Source organism: Pollachius pollachius (assembly GCF_949987615.1).
Source record: "Pollachius pollachius genome assembly, chromosome: 14".
NCBI lineage: Eukaryota > Metazoa > Chordata > Actinopteri > Gadiformes > Gadidae > Pollachius > Pollachius pollachius.
The window spans coordinates 9,361,770-9,385,730 of NC_136947.1; the positions used below are offsets into that span (position 1 = coordinate 9,361,770).

A 23,961-nucleotide genomic window follows, 5' to 3' on the forward strand; every position below is an offset into this window, starting at 1 on the left:
ATCACGAATGAATAGATTAAATTACGTAAAATAACACACACACGCACACACGCGCGCACACACACACACACACACACACACACACACACACACACACACACACACACACACACACACACACACACACACACACGGCGCTCGCACGGTCGTAGCTCATTAGGCTAAGCGCTCTTAGTGCTCGTTGTACACCTAACGCCATTTCCAGCTACTGGGGGGCCATAGGCAGGTTTAGGGAACTCATTATTGTTAGAAAACCTCAAAAAGTGAAATTTTATTAAATTCATATTTTTTGTTACAATATATTTGTATGAAATGTAAATTGGCTATTTTGTTATTTATATAATTATAATTTATCAACATTTTTACACTTGGGTCCAGTGACACCAGTAAGGAACTTCAGTCAAAATCCCAAAAACGATTGGGGATTCTTATTCAATATTGTTGTAAGTGCTGTTAGGTAGTGTATCTTACTCATATGATAGAGAGGGAGCTCTGTGTTTTCTGGACAAGAGATACTCCATAAACAAGATCACAAAGAGAGAGTGAACACTTTAATTGTAAAAGTAAAGTTTAATCTATCATACTTTAAATGAACATAATTACAATGGAATATAGGTTAGCTTACCTACCTTTTGTGATGTACTGCCTAACCAGCATGTCAAGTTCAAACTTGCTAAGATCATTTGCGAGTTTGCATTAATAGCCATTAGCAACATTAGTCATTTCGTTGTTTTACTCATTCATACAGCATTCGGTCACCCTTTGATCCGCTGGAACAGACCATTTGCGTAAGCACTGTAGGGGTGCTTATCAGTTTGCAGACCACAGCTTTAATCAGAACAATGGACAGGAGTGCTGTCCTGGTGTTGTACGCAGTGAACTCAGCCAACTTCAACCATCTCACAAACCTTTTACTCATGTCAGACACATTTGACGTTGTCCCTACAGTATGATGTGATTTCTATCTGCCATCTGCCCACATCGTTTCTGTTTTGTCATATTTCTTGATTTCGTTCATAAAACATCAAGAAACAGTATAAGGGAGTATGCTAGGGCTGAGCTCTAATTTGATGACTATAACTGCCATTTTCTGCCCCCTAGTGTTCACAAATCAATATATGCTGCTTTAAAAGGCAATCAGCTAAAGCTGGATTCTGTTTTTCATCACATGTCCATGGTGGCTTTACAAGATTCTGGTGCATTTTCTAAAACATTTCAAGCATAGATAGTTATTAAAACATGGCATGTATGGAGAAGTTTGTCACTGAAACCATAGTCTATTAAACAAACAAAAACATAGACTGTCATACCTGCTGCAGGGATTTGCCAAGGTACATCGTGCTTGTCAAGATACAAGCAAAGGCGTACAATGAAAACATGATCATTTGTGAGATTGAACACTTTTAATGTGATACGTTGGTTTGTCCAACCAACTGCTGAACACAGACATGCTTGGCAGATGTGTGCTGCTTGCTACAAGAGCCGGTAGTATCCAGAAGGAGCCGAGATCACTCTGGCTCCTCTGTGAGGTAAGGACTTCCACGGGAAAAACTAAAGTACATAAAATATCCTTTCTAGTTAAGGTCACTCATTTTTGAATAAAATCTGCCAAAGGCCATAAACATTTTGAAATAATTAAATAAAGAAAACCAACAAGTTGAGGTTGAGGTCCGCGAGGGGGGGCCTCCATTCCAAAGAGTCCGGTTACGACCGTGGGGCCCAAACGTCCCTTTGTGGCGGGGCCCAACTCGGGCCCCATTCCTCCCACGGCACCTGATCCGGTGCCACTGGGAGGGGGGATGGTGCTCTCAGAGCTGCATGTCCTCCACCGGGCTCCGCCCCCCCCCTCACGGCACTGGGTGGTGCTTCTGTTGGTGGATTCTCAGGTTCTGCTTCCCGGCGAAGCGCTTGCCGCAGTGGTCGCAGGCGAAGGGCCGCTCGCCGGTGTGCACGCTCTGGTGCGTCTTCAGGTGGCCCGACTGCGTGAAGCGCTTGCCGCACTGCGCGCAGCTGTAGGGCCGCTCGCCCGTGTGCACGCGCACGTGCGTCTCAAGGCTGCGCGACGAGGTGAAGCACTTGCCGCAGTACGTGCACGTGAAGCGGCGGTCCCGGCAGAAGCGGTTGAGGTCCAGGCCGTCCATCTTGCACGCCGCCACGCCCGGCCCCCCCAGGGACGCGGGGAAGGGGAGCAGCGTTCCGCCGTGCTCTGGGGCCTTGTCCTGGTGCTGTGGGGCCCGCGGGTCGGGCTTGAGGTAGGGCCGGGGCCCCGGCAGCAGGCCCGGGTTGTTCCACGATGAGCACATCTCCAGCTCCATGTCGTATGGCAGCGAGCTCATCAGGGACAGGCCCCGCTTCAGGTCGAAGGTCCCGGGCAGGGAGTGCGGGCTGTCCCCCGGGGGCCCCAGGAGGTGGCCGGGCTTGGGGGCGTCGCCGGGGCCCTCGGGGTAAGAGTCAGATGCCGGGTCGAAGGCCGCACCCCGGGAGGAGTCGTCGTCGTCGTTTGGGGCGCATCCGGGGGACGGCGAGTCGCCCAGCGGGGGACGGAGGTGGGCGGGGTCGGCGTGGGGGTCGTTGAGGGCGTGCTCCCACGGACGCAGGCTGGCAGGGCCCGAGGAGGGGCCCTCCTCGCCGTCACTTGACTCCAGAGGCGGGGCCTCCGTACCTGGAAGACAGACAGGACGTGTCAACACACTTGCTATGCCGTGTCTAATTGGGTGTTTGGAGACTACTGGTAATAATTGAGGGATTTTCTCATCAACAAGCGCACAACAATAACACTAAAGCACAGAGTTGGCTCAGCTAACAGAGGAGTTCACTTGTATCAGTGAGTTACATTGTATAACGGAGAAAACAAGTGGGGAAGTGTTTTGTGGGCATACAGTTATTTTTCCTTATCGAGGACCACCACGACCAACACTGGTTCTTCTGGGTCCTGGTACTGGTAAAAGTTTAGAGGTTGTAGAAGTGGGTACTGGGGGACAGAGGTGCTCTGCTCACCGTCCTCGCTGATGAGGAGGTCCTCCTGCTCCTCGCTCCTGCTCTGCTCCTCCCCCGGGGTCTCCTCCTTGATCAGCACCACGTCTGCCTCCCCTCTGCCCTCCTCCTCCAGGAGTAACGCACTCACCTGACACACCAACACACACACACACACACACACACACACACACACACAGAGTGGGTTCAACTTCACAGAAGTACAAGAAACAAAAAAAGGCTGAATTCGTAAACATCTGAGGCTTGCTCTCGAGTTTGAATCCCTGGTACCTCTTTAACGGCCAAACTCCTCTCGGCCGCCTCGATGGCAGCCTGTCTGCTGCCTTTTGTCCTCCCGGCCGTGGGCAGCTGAGCCAATGAGATTCTTTCTGTGTCGGCGACACACAAAAGCACAGTCAGTCAGGGGACGACAATTGATGGACAGGAATCAGTTCACCTACAGGTCAAGCCGCGGATTCACAACTGTCGATATGCGATGTGTTGAGAGACACACACACACACACACACCTCTCTCTATCTCACTTTCTCTCTCTCTCTCGTCACTCTCTCGTCACTCTCTCTCTCTGTCTCGTCACTCTCTCTATAACTCACCACCGGGGTAATTCACCGCTCCGACGGCCTCCGGAGGCGCGTCGTACCCCAACATGGCGAAGCTGCCCCGGTGCCCACGAGCGATGATGTTCTCGATGAGCTCCAGCTTCCGCCGCAGCGCCTCATTCTCCTTGTGGCTGCGGGAGATCTCCAGCTGCAGCACGGTGTAGCTGTCGTCCACCAGCTCGCAGATCTCCGTCACCGCCGCTCGGGTCAGCGACTCCATGATGGACGACAGCTGCGAGTGGAACGCCTTGTAGTTGGTCATGTTTCCCAACCTGCGATCCGCGGGCAGTAGCAGCAGCGCGACGATGGGTCAGACGGCGGTCCGCCGGGTCGCCCCGCGGCCAACGGGGACAGAGCTGGTTCTGGGACGGGTTAAAGTGACCCTTTGGCCGGCCAGGGGACGACGTTGCGGCAGTCCGTCTTGTTTGTTGTTAATAGGCGGTCACCTCCTTCCTCCTGGTTCGTCAAGGGCGCTTCCGCCCCTGTAGTTTCAAAATAAAAGACCCCCGTTGAAAACGATACGTTCGGTTTCCATAGCAACCGATGAACGCCACGGCGAGGCAGAAGGACGCAGAAGCAGAAACATGGTTTATAGTAAGTTAACTTTGATTCACGTATTATCTCAGTTGGTTTCTTCATGTTAACATTGTTATTTTGGGAGGCCACGAGGGATTTCAAACAGACTTTTAAACAACAGAAGTCGTTGACTCAATCATCAGTGAACGGTTAAAGGCCGCTTTATCGAGTATGTGTTTTGGATGCGCACGATTCGACAGTCACAGAAGACATGGTGCGGCGGCGGGCGGAGCACAACGAGGGGGAGATCTTCTCCCTGGAGGAAGTGTCCCTCCATCAACAGAACATCGAGAGGATTGAACACCTGGAGAAGTGGTGCCGAGAGCTCAAGATCCTCTACCTGCAGAACAACCTCATCCCCCGGATAGGTTTGTCCTACCCATCGGGGCCTGTCTGTAAGCAGTGCCGTGCCCATGTTCATTGAGCAAGGGGCACCCGGCTGGGGCACCTTCGGGCCCCTGCTCATCACTGGATTTAAATTAACATGTTTTACATGAACTGTGATCCACAGAGAACGTTGGGCGCTTGAAGATGTTGGAATATCTGAACCTGGCCTTGAACAACATTGAAGCCGTTGAAAACCTTGAAGGTTCGTAGCCCATGTTGGTTTATGAAGGCGATACAACTACAGCACACATCGTAAAACAATAGTGTTTTAATATAGGTCTGTTTTTGCTGTCCACCAGATTCATATTAATTTTGAACTATTTGGGTGTATATTTTAAGTAGAGATAATTTAATGTATATGTTATTTATCCCAGGATTTTGGGATAATTTTGAGCAATTGATGTGATCTCTCAATATCCACATTAACTATTTACATTAAAGGCGCAATGTGTAAGATTAAGCCAGATTAGCAGGTGGGAGACTTTGAATAAAAATAGTTTCTACAGACTACAGATAAATCCTGGTTCTTTTAAGCCACAAAAAAGTTTAAATGATACACATTGCGCCTATGAGAAATAGACTGAGTGACGGTAATGAACTGCCAGGGTGCGAGAGCCTGAAGAAGCTGGACCTGACGGTGAATTTCGTGGGCCGTCTGAGCAGCGTGGCCTCGCTGAAACACAACCTCCACCTCCAAGAGCTCTTCCTGGTGGGGAACCCCTGTGCCGAGTTCCAGGGGTACCGGCAGTATGTGGTGGCCTCCCTCCCCCAGCTACAGGTATATACTGGTAGCTAAATGCATAGTTACTGGTAGCTACAGGTATAGTTACTGGTAGCTACAGGCACAGTTGCTGGTAGCTACAGGCACCGTTACTGATAGCAACAGGTATACTGTATACTCATAGCTACAGGCATAGTTACTGGTAGCTACAGGCATAGTTACTGGTAGCTACAGGCATAAACTGGTGGCTACAGGCATAGTTACTGGTAGCTACAGGCATAATTACTGGTAGTAAGAGGTGGTTACTGGTAGCTACAGGTATAGTTACTGGTAGCTACAGGTATAGTTACTGGTAGCTACAAGTATAGTTACTGGTAGGTACAGGTAGTTACTGGTAGCAAGAGGTGGTTACTGGTAGCTACAGGTATAGTTACTATGTAGTTACTGGTAGCTACAGGTAATCACTGGTAAGTACAGGTATAGTTACTGGTAGCTACAGGTAGTTACTGGTAGCACTACGTAGTGGCCACCCTCCCCCAGCTACAGGTATATACTTTTAGCTAAAGGTGAACTTACTGGTAGCTCAGTCTTCTCTCTCTCCCCTCAGTCCCTGGACGGCCAGGAGGTGAGCCGATCGGAGAGGATCCGGGCGGAGCAGGGTCTGGAGGAGGTGAGGAGGAGCGTCCGGTGGCAGGAGGAGGCGTACGCCCGGAGGAGGGCCCAGGAGAAGGAGGAGGCGCGTGGGAGTGGAGCCGCTGGGGAGGAGCAGAGTAGAGCCCCACGGGGCAAAAGGTAACGGGAGCACCGGGCTTCTGCAAGTTTGAAATTGTCCCATTAGTGACATCACAGGTGGGAGGGTTCACCCAGAGGCATGATGGGTTGATCAGCTTGCCAGGGGGTGCAGTCCACTGGGTAGAGTGATCCATCCTTCATATCGATCTGGATGCCCTTATGATGTCACAAATTTTTGTGGCATGACTTGTAATGTCAAATCAGCCTCACCACCATGCCCGTATCCAGCAATGAGGTGGCTAAAATAAAATGAGAAACTAAATAAAACACATTTTTCCATGGTGTGCGTAGCGCTGGGTGGGAGGAGAGCGAGGAGGAGCGGCAGGACAGAGAGTTCTGGGAGAAGCCGTGCGCCTTCTCCCCCGAGTCTCGGTTGGAGGCACACCGCCACCTGGAGGCCAAGCAGAAAACGACAACCTTGTGAGTAGTCTTGCTCTATTGATCTAAAACCACTTGAGCACGTTGCTATTATTATGGGATGGGATCCCTGTTTTTAATCACCACGCAAGAATGTAAGGGCGAGACGCTCTCGTTGGGTGACGTAATCTATTAGTTCAATTTTATGATATTGTTGAACAATGGGGCGCAGTTCTCGTGTTTGGCCAATGGGGGTCACTGTGACACCACAGTTTCCTAGTTCATGTGTTGGTTGGAGCACTGCTACCTCCACTGCAAGAGATAACGGGATAAAACGACCAAAACCTGCAATTCCCTTCGTTAACTCTTGGCCAAGGCGCTGATGGACAACTGTCGATGTGCGATGTGTTGACACACACACGCACACGCACACAAATGCCAACACAGGCAGACGGATGGACACGATCACTTATTATGGAATACATAAGAAGTTCTTCTTTGTTCTTCTGTGTTCTTATTAAGAACACTGACTACCCAAATGTGTGGACCGCATCACTAGCTGAGTCTCGGTAGCTGTATGTGTGTGTGTGTGTGTGTGTGTGTGTGTGTGTTTGTGTGTGTGTGTGTGTGTGTTTGCGTGTGTTCGCGTGTGCGTGTAGGTGTGAGAACCATGAAGCCAGGACTGTACATCCCGTGTGTCTCCGCAGGGAGGGAGAGCCGACCCCCAGGACCCCCAGGACCCTCATAACACCCGAAGGCCGCGTCCTCAACCTCAACCAGCCCAAGTCACTTACTTTACTATGCTTACTCACTATGTACTATGTAACTATTATCTAGTCACTGACTGACTTTACTATACTTACTTCATCAATATGTACTAGTAAGTTACTAGTTACATGTAGCTTCAATCACTGACTTAACTTGAATAACCAGATGCTAGTCAGTTTACAGTCAGTTACTAGTTACTTACTTATTAGTTGCTAAGGGTTACTATGATACTACTTCATGCTGGAATTCAAACTGTCTGACTGACTGAAATGCAGTGTTTGTAATAACGCTGTTTAAAATAACGGCGTTAGGTAACGCCGTTATTTTTTCAGTAACGGGGTAACCTAACTATTTACTATTTCCGTCGTTACAACGCCGTTACTGTACGTTAAATGCGGTGCGTTACTATGAATTGATTGAATAAACTGCGTAATCCGAACGCACCCTTGGCTCCAAACACAAACTGCTAGTGAGGAGACTGGGTGCGTTAACAACGAGATAAGCGATCATGATTGGCTAAGGCAGAGTCATGTTTCATGGTAGCCAATCGGAGCCATTGATTTTACACACAAGCCAGGACACGCGCGCCACACACACACGCAAACGCACCCACCAAACAGATTCGTTGAAGCAGCAGAAATGGCGAGTCTGGAGCAATCCGATGAAAAGTTGGTATTTTCTGTAGTATTCGGCAGACGTTCCACAGCCTTTGCAACTAAGCAAATTAAAATTCAGTTGGAAGTATATCAGGGCCCTGAATGGCAATTAACACATTAAGGCCAATTTAAAACTGCTCAGAATTTTTTTTATTATAGAGTAATTCAGTTACTAACTCAGTTACTTTTTGGAACAAATAGTGAGTAACTATAACTAATTACTTTTTTAAAGTAACGTTCCCAACACTGCTGAAATGTCTGCAGGCTGGACTTCTGTCTGTCTGAGGACGAGGAAGCCAACAGCATCAAGCTGGACCTGGCTGTGTACAGGTACCTTCTAACAGCCCTGTTTCCCAAACAACACCCAAGAATTAATCCTTACTGTGTGGAGGAAATGTTTCTGATTCTCCTGTGTCCAAGCTAAAACTACGTTTCCTATGATGCCACACGCAGACACATGGATACGTCCCTGTTGGAGGTCGATGTGCAGCCAACCTACGTGCGAGTGACCGTCAAAGGAAAGGTACCGAGGTGTTCCTAAACCTTGTAGTTAGAATATATCTGATGCATCGGTGCGTAGGCCTGTCACGATAACAAATTTATCTGGGCGATTAATTGCCCCAGAAATTATTGCGATAAGCGATAATATTGAAGTTTTTCAACTAATATAATGATAATGGCATAATAATGCAAGTACACCCTTTCGAAGATCAATAAACTTTTATTTTTAAAGAACACTGGAACTGGACGTCTAGAAGACATTTCAAATATCCAGAATAAAATAACAAAATAACCAAAAACAATAAATAAAATGGACTCAGTCTATTTTAACAAAAAATGCTCAAGGGGGTTTACTCATTGTGCCCTGTTATTATGAGCCTGAGCCCGATTTTAACCCGACATTTGTTACTTAGGCCTACTCTGCTAAATATATATAATATATATAAATATATATAATGCATAGAGCGTCGGTCATTATCGGGAAAATAAGCCCCGACAGGGCGAACACGACACCGATGCGCAGCGGAGGTGTCTTGCTTCGCCCTGTAGGGGCTTATTTTCGATAAGGACCGGCGAAGTTCTATGCATTATCCCGCTTATTTCTGTTTATGGCATAGATTTCTTCTCAGATTAGGCCAATAAAGCAATGATTTAAAAAAAAGTCTGAATGGAAATTATTGCGGCCGGCAAAAAATTATCGCTCATTTTAATTTATCGCGCAATTAATTGATTTATTGCTTATTGCGACAGGCCTATCGGTGCGTAGCATTAACATCACGTCACAACGTTGTGCATTGAGCCACGCTAGAAGGCCTTCAGGTAGGGGTCAGGGGTCATATGGCTCTAGGAGGCCTTCAGGTAGGGGTCAGGGGTCATATGGCTCTAGGAGGCCTTCAGGTAGGGCTCAGGGGTCATATGGCTCTAGGAGGCCTTCAGGTAGGGGTCAGGGGTCATATGGCTCTAGGAGGCCTTCAGGTAGGGCTCAGGGGTCATATGGCTCTAGGAGGCCTTCAGGTAGGGCTCAGGGGTCATCTATCTCTAGAAGGTCTTCAGGGAGGGGTCTGGGGTCATCTTGTCTAGGAGGCCTCAAGGTAGGGGTCAGGGGTCACCTGCCTCTAGGGGGCCTACAGGTGGGGGTCAGGGGTCATCTGGCTCTAGGAGGCCTTACAGGTAGACTAAGGACATTGGGATTCGAACCCAGATCCTTTTGGCTGGTCGAAAAAACCCTTACCACCAGGGACTATCCTGTACCCACTACTACTATTAATGAACCGGCCTCAACTTATCTTACTCAGGAATATAAAACAATATTATGTTTTATGATATTTCATCCAGACTGCAGTATGATTCAGCGTGGCTAACAGAAGGCTGTGCGGTCTGTGAGGCCGATGATATGTGATTTATGAGGTCAGTGGACCTGCAGGGCTGATTAAACAGCTGTAGGACCGCTCGTAAATCCCCCAGCGAGAGGGTGGTGGGGGGGTTAGGATGGGTGAATGGAGGATCGGGGGAGTTATTTATGTAGTAATGCAGAAAGACATAATTATGATGTGTGCGTGTGTGTGTGTGTGTGTGTTTGCGGAGTTCGAGGTGGACTTTATTTATGAACAGAATTGTGTGTCACTCTATATATATATGTGTATATATATACACATATATATTTTTTTTTAATGAAGATAAAGATGGCCGAACGCCCCAGCCGGTCTCTCCGCTGGTCTCTCTACCAGAGACCTTGGGGGGATCTAGAGAGTCGAGGAAAGCACTTTCAAGAAAAGACATCCTCCGACCAAAGAGGGCGTGAATGGTCTTTTAATAAACACAAACAACATTATTCATCGATGGCGTTCATTAAGGAATGCAGGGACATTTATGTTCCCTACGCGTGAAGGTTCCCGAAGGCCCCCCCCCCCCCTTCTGACCTCGCATCCCGCTCTAATAGGGCTGAGAGGAGCTGATTTATGAGCTGAGGTATAACACTGGCAAACTATCTCTGGGATCTCTCTCTCTCTCTCTCTCTCTCTCTCTCTCTCTCTCTCTCTCTCTCTCTCTCTCTCTCTCTCTCTCTCCACAGATCTTTCAGCTGGTCCTGCCGGCGGAGGTGAGGCCCGACAGCTGCTCGGTGCGGAGGTCCGGGACCACCGGACACCTGCTGCTCAGCATGCCCAGGGTAATGGCAACACACACACACACACACCCCTATTGACAAACACACACCTATTTACACACACACATGCCTACACACACATACACTCCCCGCACACACTCTTATTCTGCCACATACACACAGACACATACCACACACATTCTTATTCTTCCAGACACACGCACAAGCTATGACACAGACCTGTATGACCTGCTAGTGTGTCGACGTATCCTCCGGAGACACAAACATGATACACACACATCGTACAGCAGGCTGAATATTTAGCAGTGTGTATACACACTAATCTTCGTGTTGCCACAGTCTGTTCTGGGCGAGGGACAGGAGTGATGAACTAGATTTGTCAGATAAGTACGTCCGTGATGCGATTTCCTCCTAAGTTACGAGTTACGGTTCACAAGTTCCCCACAGGAGTAATGTGCTGAGCCTGGCCCTGCCCACAGAGCCCCTCCATCACAAAGCCCCCCCCCACACACACACACACACACATAATTACCCCGTTACTAACGATGTGCTACGGAAATTAAAGGCCCCAAAATGATCTCCATCCATCTGGTGACCCGCTGGTTAATTATGTTCTTTATACATATTTACTCGATGCCCATCTTGTCTTTTATTGGGGGGGGTCTGGCCCGTCGTTATGGCGTACTTTATCTCCACGGCGACGGCTAAAAATAACCCCAGGCGTGTCGGACACCACCCTCACACAAACCTCCTCTGTGACTCCCAGGCTGCAGGGGAAATCCGAGCCGCCACCAGGGTCCTGGTTCCGGCCACGACCCGGTCCAGCAGAGCCCTGGGTCCTGCCCAGAGCCGGTCCAAACCCACCCGTACTGGAGGAGCAGGGAGGTACGATGCAGAACCCAGGACCAGATTCATTTGCAGGGCACCTGGGCTATGGGCATAAGCACGTAATTAGCACTTAATTAACACTTTATTAGCACAATAAAGATAACAATGACTTCAATAAATACAGACAATATCAGCTAGACATGTACACACACTCACTCACTAACTCACTCACTCACTCACTCTGTCACTCACTCACTCTGTCATTCAGTCAGTCAGTCACTCACTCTGTCCCTCACTCACTCTGTCCCTAACTCTGTCACTCTGTCACTCACTCACTCGGTCACTCACTCACTCAATCACTCACTCTGTCACTCACTCACTCACTCACTCTGTCACTCAATCACTCACTCACTCGGTCACGCACTCGGTCACTCACTCGTCCCTCACCCTGTCACTCACTCACTCGGTCACTCACTCCATCATATTGTGTGTAGGCTTTCCATCCTTTCATCGAAGGGTCGCTCTGACATTTGCTCCCTCCCATCGTCTGACTGGAACTCAGAAGAGCGTCTGTTGCTGGCCGATAAAGTTTTGCGTTTTCAAACCAAATTAAACTCACTGTGGCTACAGTATAGCCTTGAGCCGCTACGCCGTAGCTGACCATTAGCCGTGACCTGCTAACCATTAGCCCCGACCTGCTAGCCATTAGCCCCGACCCGCGAGCCATCATCCCACGAACTGCTAGCCATTAGCCCTGACCAGCTGAGCATTAACCCTGACACGCTAGGCGTTAGCCCTGACCGTCCCAGACGCTAGCGCCCTCTGATCCCCTGCTAATGAAGCCGTGCTACGTGTGGCGGCTGGCTGCTGCGATGCTACCAGCGCCTCATGGCCGAGCCTCCCCCCGGCCTTCAGCTGTCCACACCTCCCTCCCGTGATGCAGGGTCCTGCCACGACGTGTCACCGCCTGGACGGAGGCGCCGAATGGCCACCGAGCTGAGGGGGGGTGATGGGGCGAGCAGACTTATGACCTGCTGGGATATGATTAGAAGCGACCTCTGACCTCTTAGCCTCGCTCACACATCTCTTATCCAGCTGCTGCCGGCCGAGATGAAAACACATCTGTCTGGCACGTCGTGGATCGGGGTCGGACAGCTCCCGCCCAGTTGAGCCATGGCTCGGGGGTCGGGGTCTGGATTGGATTGGGTACTGGCTCTCGGTTGGGACGGAGTCTGAAGGGGCCAGGGCGTACCGTAGCGGGGGGATGACCTTCGGTGGGGACAAAGGTCGTCAGGTCAAGGTGGGGCTCCCCGCTCAGGCCCCGGTCCAATCACATTTACATCCCGTTGGATTTAGGATCAGCAGCCACGGCCGTCCGACTTGACGGCCCGTCGTTGTCTCCTTCTGACGGCGTGTGGGCAGCTGTTCGTCTTAGGAGGAACCAGACATACATTGTTTTAGTAACGGGGCCGTGACATCGGGTCTGCATGGCCCTGGGCTACGTAAACCCCCCTGTTGCCATGGTTACGTCTCCCTCCTCAAGCCCTCAAGCCTTTTGAGTGTCTTCTGAGGCCCCGTGAGTGGCTGCTACCTCTCGTCCATTCATCTCGGTCCGATCCGATTGGCCGACGGGGTCAGTGATTTTATCTTGAAACGCATCCCACATGTGATCTGGCCCTAATGTATTCCACTATGGATCCCGGTCGGTACTGAAGCTCGGCAGAACCCTGGGATTTGGTTACCGAGGGGGCCGTTGCCGATAGCAACCTGATTAGGGGTCCATCAGTAAGATAGATAGGGTCATCGTTGTCGTGATGGGAACTCTGGGACATCTCAACCAGGATAGAAACGCTGATCTAGAGGCATGTAGTGTAGCTACAGTTTTAATTGAATTGACTTTCATTGGTTTAAATGAATGAATGGATCATGACATCATGGTGAGAGCAGCATACCATATATCAGACATGTATTTGATAATATGTGAACATGTGGACAGATAGACCTCCCACCTTTCAGCTATTGAGGAAGTAACATGGCACTTAATGTAGGCAGTTATGGTATGTTGTACTTCCTGTCACTAAGTACTTAGCATCGTGTAGCATCTTTTCCTAGCTATCTTTGTTGTATAAGAGGAATGGGTTAACCTAGCGATTGTAAGTGCTTGGCACCTGGTTCTATGAACATCCTTACTGTACCGACAGCAATATATTGTTGTTCCTCTTTCTTCTGACCAAGTACTTCTCGTACGTCGCTTTGGATAACAGTATCTGCTAAATTTCCTAAAAGTAAATGTAAATGTAACACGTGTTAGATTTGTAAAATAACTCACGAAGAACAGCTCTTAACTGATTAATCTTTCTGTGCAGGTATGTGATTGGTCGAGAGTGGCTGGAGGCGGACCCCGCCCAACGCTCCATGGTGGATCTGACCAACATCGTCGGGCGGGGGGGCGGGGAGGGCCCCCTGGAGGGGAGGAGGCCCCTGAGGCCGACCGACCCCTCGAAGGGAGACCGCCTCTCTGAAGACTTTGTGGACGACCCCGATGTCCCCCCGTTGATGTGACCGCGGACCGGTACGTACCGGTCTGCTCCCCGTTGGTATGACAACGGACCGGTCTTTACCAGTCTGGCCCCCTGTTGACTTGACAATGGACCACTATCCAGACCAGTGCCGGTACGGACCAGTCTGATCCGGTTGGCATTGAGACCATGTCTTGACATCTCGACACAAAGGACTTCCTGTTGACTTTTCAAGCGGCGGGAATCAGAGGGATAACGACACGTTTCCTGAAGAGTTCTTCAATGTAAACAAAGGAAACAAACATATTCTCTGTCCACGAGTGCTTTTGTGTTCGGACGGTGTCACGGCACGGGGCGACATGTTATAACGTTTTTTGTGTGGTATTTCAACATTTCCTCCTCTTCAGTGGGCCGACCCCTGGCTGCCCCCCTGCCTCACCTGCTTCTGTATTCACAGCAGGTTTCCCTTTGAATAAAGAACCCAGCGGTTTGGGACCGACCACAGCAGCTGAGCCGTGCCCGCCCCGTTTGGCTTCAGACTGCCTTCTACTGAGCTGCACACTAGTTAGTTATACTGGATACTAGTTTCTTCTACTGAGTTCTACTGAGCTGCACTCAAGTTAGTTTTACTGGGTACTACTTAGTTATACTGAGTTCTAGTTAGTTCTACTGAGCTCTACTGAACTGCACTTTAGTTAGTTCTACTGGATACTAGTTAGTTCTACTGGGTACTATTTGGTTCTACTGGTAATTACTGCGTCCAAGTTGGTTTTACTTGATCCAAGTTTGTTCTTCTGGGTTAAAGTGCGTTCTACTCGGTACTAGTTGGTTCTACTCGGTGCTAGTTGGTTCTACTGGGTTCTAGTTAGTTCTACTGGGTTCTAGTTAGTTCTACTGAGTTCTAGTTGGTTCTAATGGGTTCATGTTGGCTCTACAAGGTTTGACTTGGTTCTACTGCAATCTACTCGGTTGTAATGTATTCTAGTTAGTTCTACTGCATTCTAGTTAGTTCTACTTGGTTTTAATGTTTTTAAGTGGGTTCTATGGGGTTCTACCTGGTTCTGCTAGATTCAAGTTGGTTCTACTGGGTTCTAAAGGGTTCTGAAGAAAGAAACCAAGTGAAGAAACTGAGTCTGTCAGACTCTGGGTTGTTTGGTTTGAGTCCATTTTGAAGTTCACACGGGACTCCTGTAAAGTCTCTCTGGCCTTTATTCCTCTTTGAGCTGTCACTCAGGAAGTACAGGGGTCACGACTCCTCTCTCCTCCTTTCTCCTCCCTTCTTCTCTCCTCTCTCTTGTCCTCTCCCCTTCTCCTCTCCTGTCTTTACTCCTCTCCTCCCCTCACACTCTTCCTTCTGCCTGCCCTCTCTCCCCTCTCTCTCCTCTCTCCCCTCTCTCCTGTCCCCTTTCTCTCCTCCCCTCACTCTCTTCCTACTGCCTGCCCTCTCACCCCTCTCTCTCCTCTCTCCCCTCTCTCTCCCCTCTCTCCTGTCCCCTCTCTCCCCTCCCCTCCCGCTGTGTCAGTGCAGTGACCCAGCAGTGTCTTCAGAAAACACTTTAGAACCAGAACATTTATATTTTTGACAGCTGCAGATCTCTCTCTCTCTCTCTCTCTCTCTCTCTCTCTGTCTGTCTGTCTGTCTGTCTGTCTGTCTGTCTGTCTGTCTGTCACTCTCTCTGTCTCTCTCTCTCTCTCTCTGTCTCTCTCTCTCTCTCTCTCTCTGTCTCTCTCTCTCTCTCTCTGTCTCTCTCTATACATTAGATCTCAGAGTCCTCAATGAATTCAGGGTATGTTCAGGGCAGTGGGGTGCGTCTGGGTCGTTGGCGCGTCGATGAACCCCGGCTGCATCGGGAGCGAGAGGGGCCCCTCCTGCTCTGGGACCTGTTTTTATCTTCCAGAGTTTCTCAGCCGGTCCGTGGGTTCAAACCAACAACCTCTGGTATAGCTGCAACTCAACACCTCCACGTCATGGCTGTGGATCACCGTTAAGTGCACAAGACAGACCAGCTTGTTGTGACAGACAGACAGACAGACACACACACACACACACACACACACACGCACACAATGCTGCAGCATCAGCCCTGGCTCCAGTGGTTGATCCAGACGGGGGCTCATTATTTCACACAGAAGAGATTATGAGAGAGTGTTACCGCAGCGACGGGCATCCCAGCGGCCCCCTCCCTGTCGTGGTGATTTATGGGATGGCGACGGTGGCTCCGCGACGCAGCGTGTCAGGACCCCCAGTAGCCCCTCCTTCCCACCTCTAAGCCGAGGAGAGGTGTGGTATGTGGTGTGTGTGTGTTTTGTTTGTTGTGTCGTATGTTTGTTGCGTTCGGTTGTATGTGTGTTCTGTGTGTTGTGTATGCGTGTTGTTTTGTGTTGTGTCATATGTGTGTTGTGTTGTATGTTGTATCGGGTGTGGTGTGTTGTGCTCTGTTTTGCTGCCTCACACTGTGTTGTGTTGTGTGGTATTGGTATGATCTGCTGTTAGTGTGGTGTCTCCTGGTCTCACTCACACCCAGCCGTCACCCACCCATCGATCCATTTCATTGATTGATTGATCTGGTCTCCTAAAGAGAGGAGACAGTTAGTCCACTACTCTTTACTCTGACCAGACCCTCAGAGCTGTAGGAGAGACCGTCAGGTTATACTCTGACCAGACCCTCAGAGCTGTAGGAGAGACCGTCAGGTGATACTCTGACCAGACCCTCAGCTGTAGGAGAGACAGTCAGGTGATACTCTGACCAGACCCTCAGAGCTGTAGGCGAGACAGTCAGGTGATACTCTGACCAGACCCTCAGAGCTGTAGGAGAGACAGTCAGGTGATACTCTGACCAGACCCTCAGAGCTGTAGGAGAGACAGTCAGGTGATACTCTGACCAGACCCTCAGAGCTGTAGGAGAGACAGTCAGGTGATACTCTGACCAGAGCTGTAGGAGAGACAGTCAGTCAGGTGATACTCTGACCAGACCCTCAGAGCTGTAGGAGAGACGGTCATCCATAACAACGAATAGCCTGCCAGGTTCATATGAGGCCGGGGTCAGGGGTCATCCTGCTCCAGAATGTCGGACAGACAGACAGACAGACGGGCAGTATGGGGGTAAGCCGGCTGGGTCCAACATTAGAACCACCTGACCAAGCAGAATGCTCAGCCCAATCAATAACCCTGTAACGGAGCTCTGGTGTGTGTGTGTGTGTGTGTGTGTGTGTGTGTGTGTGTGTGTGTGTGTGTGTGTGTGTGTGTGTGTGTGTGTGTGTGTGTGTGTGTGTGTGTGTGTGTGTGTGTGTGTGTGTGTGTGTGTGTGTGTGTCTGTATCAAGATGTGTGTGTTTGTGTCAAAGTCTAAGTATTTTATTCATCATATGAACAGTGAGCAGTGGATTTCCTTGTGACACGGCAAGCGGAGCTCGCCGAGTCTTCTAAACCAAACCTGAGCTTTTTCTCACTCAGTTTCAATCTATTATCTTAATCCTTCAGGCCCTGACAGTTCTCACAGCGTCTACCAGGGATTAAACCACATGTTCATATCCCCGGAGGTTAATCCTTCCTCCTTCAGATCCTGATCACTGGTTCCTGCTCTAGGTGAGTGTGTGGAAGCTGTGGTTTAAAGGTGACATATTATACCACCGGGTGTGAGTGTGATTAGCCCTTACAAGCCATTTTGAAAATGTGCCTCTTCTGACATCACAAGTGGGTGTGTTCACCTACGTATACGTACCCTGGATAGACCAGTCTACCGCCTACCCAGGGGACCGTAGCAAACGTTGCTCATCTATCCGTCATACATTTATGTAGACACGCCCAGAAGAGTCAGAAGAGGCAGATTTTCAATAACCGCTTTTAATGGCTAATCACACTTAAACCTGGTGGTACAATACGTCCCCTTTAAACCTGTGTGTCGGCCACCCAGTGGCCTGCAGCCCGACTCATCCTAACATTCTCTAAACCCTCCAACAGTGTCATGGATTGTCTATCAGCTCATCCAGCCAATCGGGAGCGAGCCGCCCCCTCAGCCAATCAGGTCCACTGGAGGAGAACTGCTGAGTCTGATGTCCAAACGGAGCCTTGGGGGCTTCTGGGTAGCGTTTCCGTGGTAACCGGAAACCAGGTGGTTTGACAGATATGGAGCCGAGGAGAGTGCTGAGAGGGACCTTCTCTCTGCCTGTGGGGGAAACCAGACACCTGAGGGGGTCTCAGTTAGTCCAGGTGGTCTGGGAGAAGTCCTGGACCCTGGGTTGGTGAGACCAGAGACCTGAGAGGGTCTATGTTAGTCCAATAGGACCAACATAGCCTACCCCAGCCCCAGAGTCCAATCAGACTCGGCTAGGTCAGCCTGCTTCAGCCAGCCATCATCCATAATCATATCCCAGGATGAAGACTGTTTACCAAGAAACCCCCCCTCTGCCAACCAATGGTATTACTTATAGGTGGATAACTTGACGTCCGGAGAGTGCCACAGCTCTCAGACGATTTAGATGAATATTACATTAAATGATTGCCCAGTTCAACATCCAACTCTCAAAGTGAACAGGTCCTTGGCAGGTTTTGGGACAATTATATACAAATGATATAAACCCTGTTTAAATAATTACTAGTCAATTGAAAACGAATTTCTAGACATTCTCCCTGGATAGGTCGCATTTGCATTGCCACTGGAGCCATGAAGTCTGATGCTGAGGCCAATCGACTGACTTCTTCGCTTTGTAGATTCCTCTAGCCGTCTTGCAGCGTTGCAACTTGAAGTCTGGCCTGATGCCGTTTTGGGTGAAATTCTGGAACGGAGTGGTGAGCCATTGGAAGTGAATGGATTCGGTTCAGTATACAGCTGCTCGTTTGCAGACTTGGAGAGACCGGGGTTGGTAGTTTGACACCCTCCTGGTCCTGTCTCACAGAACGGTGATAGTGGGATGAATAAAACAGTCAGCCACATTCAGCCGATCGAGCGAACCGCCTGCACACACATTAATAATTTACCGCTGGCTGCACCGCAAAAAGCTTTTAACCTGACAGCCGCGTGATGCATGATGGGTGATGGGTGGTGCGTGATGTTTGATGCGTGATATGTGATACGTGATGTGTGATACAGGATGATGTGTGATGTGTGATGGACGATGGGGGATGCATGATGGGTGCTGGGTGGTAGGTGATGGGTGATCCATGATGTGTGATGGGTGATGCATTGGCTCACTTCCCCCCCAACCCCAGGCCACCACCACTAAACCCTCACATTTAGAAACAATACAACATGTCTTCTCGGGTGTGAGACGGCTGGACGCTATATGGTATAGATGGACACCAGCGCTCGGATCAGGCGGCAACCCAACAACACGCTGCAACGGGCCTCTTCTGGGCCAGCCGGTTGGACCAAAGCCCCTTCCCATCTCCCTCCTCCACACGGTGGCGATCCATGGAGAGCCAAACCCATCGATTATTCAAAGGGCCTCCAGGTGTGATGGGGATCAGCCATTACAAGCCATTAGGACAAGCTACCCATTAGTGACATCACAAATGGGAGTGTCCACAACCAGGGTTATGATGGATTGATGATCAACGCAGCAGCCCACAAATGAACTGTGCAGGCGGGTCCATCCATCACACATCCAGGGTAGCCATCGCAGCAGTGATGTCCCTAATATGCAGTTAGATTATGGGAGCTTATTGTAACCTTTCACAGGGGATTCATGAAGTTTCCATGGATTTTGCCACGGCGTGGCTAATGGGAGACATCCATTCTGGGTGTAATCTTGACAAACAACGCCTAATGACCTTTCATAGATTTTCGTGGGCCAAATCCCATTTTACTGTTGCCAGCCAACTAGGGGTTGAATAACAACACTGATTACATCACAAGCCTCGAGTCTACAGGGACATGCTGTATTTGACGACCTCTACCCAACAACTAGCTGCAGTCGTAACACAGATTATATATAATGAATGCCATAAGGAGCTGCATCTCTCAGTTCTCTAAGCACATACAATACATGGCATTGGATGACACCCAGTGGGAATGGAACCCTCAACTCTTGCAGTGTTAATGCCTTGCTCTACCGGTGGGAATAGAACTCCTAACTCTGGCAGTGTTAATGCCTTGCTCAACCAGAGGTAATGAAACCCCTAACCTGGGCAGTGTTAATGCCTTGCTATAATATTTGTATAATAGTATTAATAAAGGTGTTGTAGGTAAGGTTTGAGAGATATAATATATATGCTAGTATTGTTAAAGGTGCTGTATGTAGGATTTGAGACCTATAATATATATACTACACTGCAAAAATTAAAATCTAACTAAGATTAGAAATCTTAAATACAGGAAAAATGGGCTTGTTTTTGTCTGCCAAGTTAATTCTTCCTACCATGCAGTTTTTGTGTAAGAGCATTTCACTTGTTTTAAGAAGTATTTCTCTTAATAATCTTAATAAGGTATTGTCACTTGTTATTGAGATTTTATTACTGGTTATGAGGAAGTTCATGCTTATAATAAAAAATAACCATAATACTAAATGTGTTACATCAACACTTAAAGTATAAAACTGCTTGGTCACGTATTTCTTATTTCAAGCATCTTATCCTTTTAATCGCTTCACATTTAAAAAAAAGATAACAATTGAATGGAATTCCTTTTTTTATTGTCAATCTTACAACACAGCACAGCAATTACATATGCCCAGATGAAATACACTACAGAGAAGTATTTGGTCAAACAGATGCTAATAAACTCAAAGAAAGAACCAATATTGCACAAAGATTCAGTGCAAACACAAAAACAAAACAGATCTGGAATACAAAAAATAAATAAAACATTTTCGTCTGCTATTGAAATATTATGCGTCAAGACCACAGTCCTTGAAGTGTTATTCCGGCGAAAATTGAAACCAGGGTCTTTGTTTTGGAAAATAGCTTTATGAAAAATGTCACCTTACATATCCCAAGTGCATTGCGACACCCCTGTCTGTGCTACAGACCAAAGTCCTCTTGGATGCCATCCACGTCGACCACGATATATACAGTAAAGTAGCAGTATTAAAGGTGCGGTAGGTACTGTAGATAATTTGTTATAAATATCCCAGCCATCACACATCACTAATATTGAGTGAAATGCTGTGAGAATATCTGTTCTGGTTGACCTCTCTCAATTTTAGCTTTTGACAGCACCTGGCTCATTTCTGACCCATCAGGGTCGCCGCTGATGCTAACTCTTGCTCTCAGGGGTCATCATGACCTATGACCCCCGCCCCCCACCATCCTGTGACCACAGTCCTTGCCCTAACACAAGTGCTTCCTGCTCCTCTGTATATTGACCCACCGTCGTGTCGCCACTGATTCCTGTCTCCAGAGCGGTCAGCGTTCCTGGGACAGGCTGTAGCTTCAGTGGGCTTTGACTGGGATCAATACGTTAGCTTTAACAGTAGCGTTACGCGGGGGGGGGGGGGGGGGGGGGTTCAGGTCTGGTTTCTGCTCTCGGTCTGAGAGGGGACCTGGGTATGTATATACAACAGCCATGTTGGTCAGGGAGGGTAGGCTGTAACACCCTGCCAGGGTTGAGGGTTCTATTCCCTGAACGAATCACGCTCTGAAGAACGACATCCACATTGTTAAGGAGTGGAAATTCAAACTGGTGTTCAACAGAATCCTTAGAGTTGTCCTACCAGGTAGGCTTTCACTTTGAAGCTCATAGAATTTCTCGTGGGGGAAAAACAGGACATATGAGAAAAAAACCCAAAACGTACAGGATGGAAAAAATAAAGCTATTAAATCCTAGAGTCAGGGTTGTACCATTTAGCGTTGCTTCATTTAGTAGGGGTGAGTTGATTTTTAGTGGTTAGGATACAATTGCGATTTAAAGTGTCTACACTACACTTTATTTTCATGGATCTTGTTTGGACACTAGCTGGTCTGAATAAATGTTGACGCGGTTTCCTTCCAAAGGGATCTTGTGTGAATCAGAGGCGATGGGTGGGGGGGGGAATGATGAAGCTTTTCTAACGAGGGCCACGGGGGGGGGGTCTCCGTCCAGCCGGGAACGGGAGATAATTCTAGACGTGACGGCGGAGATTGAGAGGGGAAGTCAACTAATTGCTTTTCCAATCATCCGCTGGCCCCCCGGGTCCCCTGCCCAGACCCCACGCAGTGACTGACCATCATCAGGGGCCAGTCTCTTCAGGAAATAACTCACTGTAACGCTGTTCTGTGTGTGTAGAGGTGTGTGTGTGTACATGTGTGGAGGGGTGTGTGTGTGTGTGTGTGTGTGTGTGTGTGTGGGTGGAGGGGTGTGTGTGTGTACATGTTTCGAGGGGTGTGTGTGTACATGTTTTGAGGGGTGTGTGTGTACATGTTTTGAGGGGTGTGTGTGTGTACATGTGTGTGTGTGTGTGTGTGTGTGTGTGTGTGTGTGGAGGGGTGTGTGTGTGTGTGTGTGTGTGTGTGTGTGTGTGTGTGTGTGTGGGTGGAGGGGTGTGTGTGTGTCTGTGTGTGTGTGTGTGGGTGGAGGGGTGTGTGGGGAGGGAGCAGAGTGGAAGTGGAAGTTTCGTTGGTTGTTACTTTAAAAATCCTACTCTCTCCTGCTCTTTTTCTGCTCTTTTTTTTTACATTTCAAATCACCAGCGGAAGCTTTAACATCAACATGATTATTAATTCATACAGGAGACCTCAGTATGGACATGTGAAGGCTGGTTTATGTGAAGCCTGGTATATAGGTCACCGTCCGGTCACAGCCCATACATCACGTCACATTTTAAACAAACCTGACGTGTTGGCAGAAACCATTACCAAAATACCTTTTCATAGGAATGGTTTTGACACTTGATGTGTTAGATAACCCTTTGGAGGAATTGAATAGTCATACTGTCGTTGTATTAGGAATCTCCCAGTGACCACCAGTAGAAGACTGTGGCTGTACTGGGCAGCTCCCAGTATCCACCAGTAGAAGACTGTTGTTGTACTGGGCAGCTCCCAGTGTCCAACAGTAAAAGACTGGTGGGCAGATTCCAGTACCACCAGTAGAAGACTGGTGGTACTGGCGGCCAGCTCCCAGTTCCACCAGTAGAAGACTGTAGTTATACTGTGCAACTCAACTAAGATGCTTGCTGGACATCTCTGCATTAATTTCTCTCTGTGATTCTTTCTTCGTGTCAGCTGTCACACCCCCGTCCATCCCAGTCCTGTCACTGTGGTGACCAGAGTCAGGTCCCATGAGACTGACCTGAGGTCTGACCTGCTGCTGACCTCCAGGGACCTGCCTCCTCACCCTGCCCAGTGTGTGTGTGTGTGTGTTTCAGAGATAGGGACAGAGAATGTCTGTGTGGGTGACTGTATTTGTGTGTGTGCATGTGTGTGTGGATGGGACATGTGTTTGTTTCTCCGTGTGTATGCATCTGTATGTGTGTTTGTGTTGATGTGTGTGTGTTTGTCTCTATGTGTTTGATTGTGTTGATGTGTGTGTACGACGTACCATCATATAATGTGTGTGTGTGTGTGTGCGTGTGTTTGTGTGTGTGTTTGCGTGTGTTTATGATGTAATTCTTAGAAAGTTGTCGGATGAGGACATGCAAGGATTGAGTTTTGTAAACATTAGCATCTTATGGAAAGAACAAATTCTTCCTTTCCTTACGTTACCCTCGAAGGCATATGTCAGCTGTCGTGACATCGTTAACCTTTTCCCGCCCAGACGGTGACGCGAGTGCCGAGCGATTAGCGACTTTACGGCGCTGTCATGCCTGCAGTGTCACGTGCTTTGACTGAAGGCATGTGTACAAACAAACGCACACACGGAGGATTTGTTTCTGTGCGTTTGTGTGGTCGTGTGTGTGTGTATGTGGTCGTTGTTGACCGAATAGTTGATCTGTCTATCGACCATTCACGAGGCTCCTTGCGTCCGCTCGCACCAGTCCCCACCCCTCGCCTCCAGACGGCAGCAGCGGTGTTTTATATCGCAAGCGGTCAGGTAGAGGCAGTCGGCGGGAACAGTCGTGATTGCCTTCACGCACACACACACACACACACACACACAGACACACACACACACACACACACACACACACACACACACACACACACACACACACACACACACACACACACACACACACACACACACCAAGCCATGCCTCGTCGCGAGCTGTCGGCGGAGGGGAACTGAAC

General features: G+C 48.9%; 2 protein-coding genes across 2 annotated transcripts; one reads left to right on the plus strand and one right to left on the minus strand.

Annotated features, from left to right (window-relative positions):
- Positions 1-640: 640 nt before the first annotated feature.
- On the minus strand, positions 641-4,008 carry LOC307086218 (uncharacterized protein). Its single transcript, XM_079751356.1, has 4 exons — positions 3,586-4,008; positions 3,265-3,362; positions 2,998-3,124; positions 641-2,662 (listed from the first exon to the last, which is right to left on the minus strand). Exons 1-4 carry the CDS (start codon positions 3,851-3,853, stop codon positions 1,848-1,850), a joined length of 1,308 nt encoding a protein of 435 aa, XP_079607482.1. The 5' UTR covers positions 3,854-4,008; the 3' UTR covers positions 641-1,847.
- On the plus strand, positions 3,897-13,864 carry dnaaf11 (dynein axonemal assembly factor 11; the record flags this gene model as incomplete). The annotated part of the gene is made up of 13 exons (XM_079750587.1): positions 3,897-3,968; positions 4,080-4,185; positions 4,368-4,535; positions 4,679-4,756; positions 5,160-5,332; positions 5,883-6,067; positions 6,359-6,487; positions 7,132-7,209; positions 8,113-8,178; positions 8,302-8,371; positions 10,421-10,516; positions 11,241-11,359; positions 13,669-13,864. 13 exons carry the CDS (start codon positions 3,897-3,899, stop codon positions 13,862-13,864), a joined length of 1,536 nt encoding a protein of 511 aa, XP_079606713.1.
- Between the last annotated feature and the right edge of the window lie 10,097 nt (positions 13,865-23,961).

Coding starts and splice junctions, on each gene's coding strand:
- LOC307086218 (XM_079751356.1), bottom strand. CDS start 3,853: ATGACCAACTACAAGGCGTTCCACTCGCAGCTGTCGTCCATCATGGAG. Junction 3,363..3,585: donor AGCGGTGAATTACCCCGGTG/GTGAGTTATAGA, acceptor TCGCCGACACAG/AAAGAATCTCATTGGCTCAG. Junction 2,663..2,997: donor CCTCCTCATCAGCGAGGACG/GTGAGCAGAGCA, acceptor TCTGTCTTCCAG/GTACGGAGGCCCCGCCTCTG.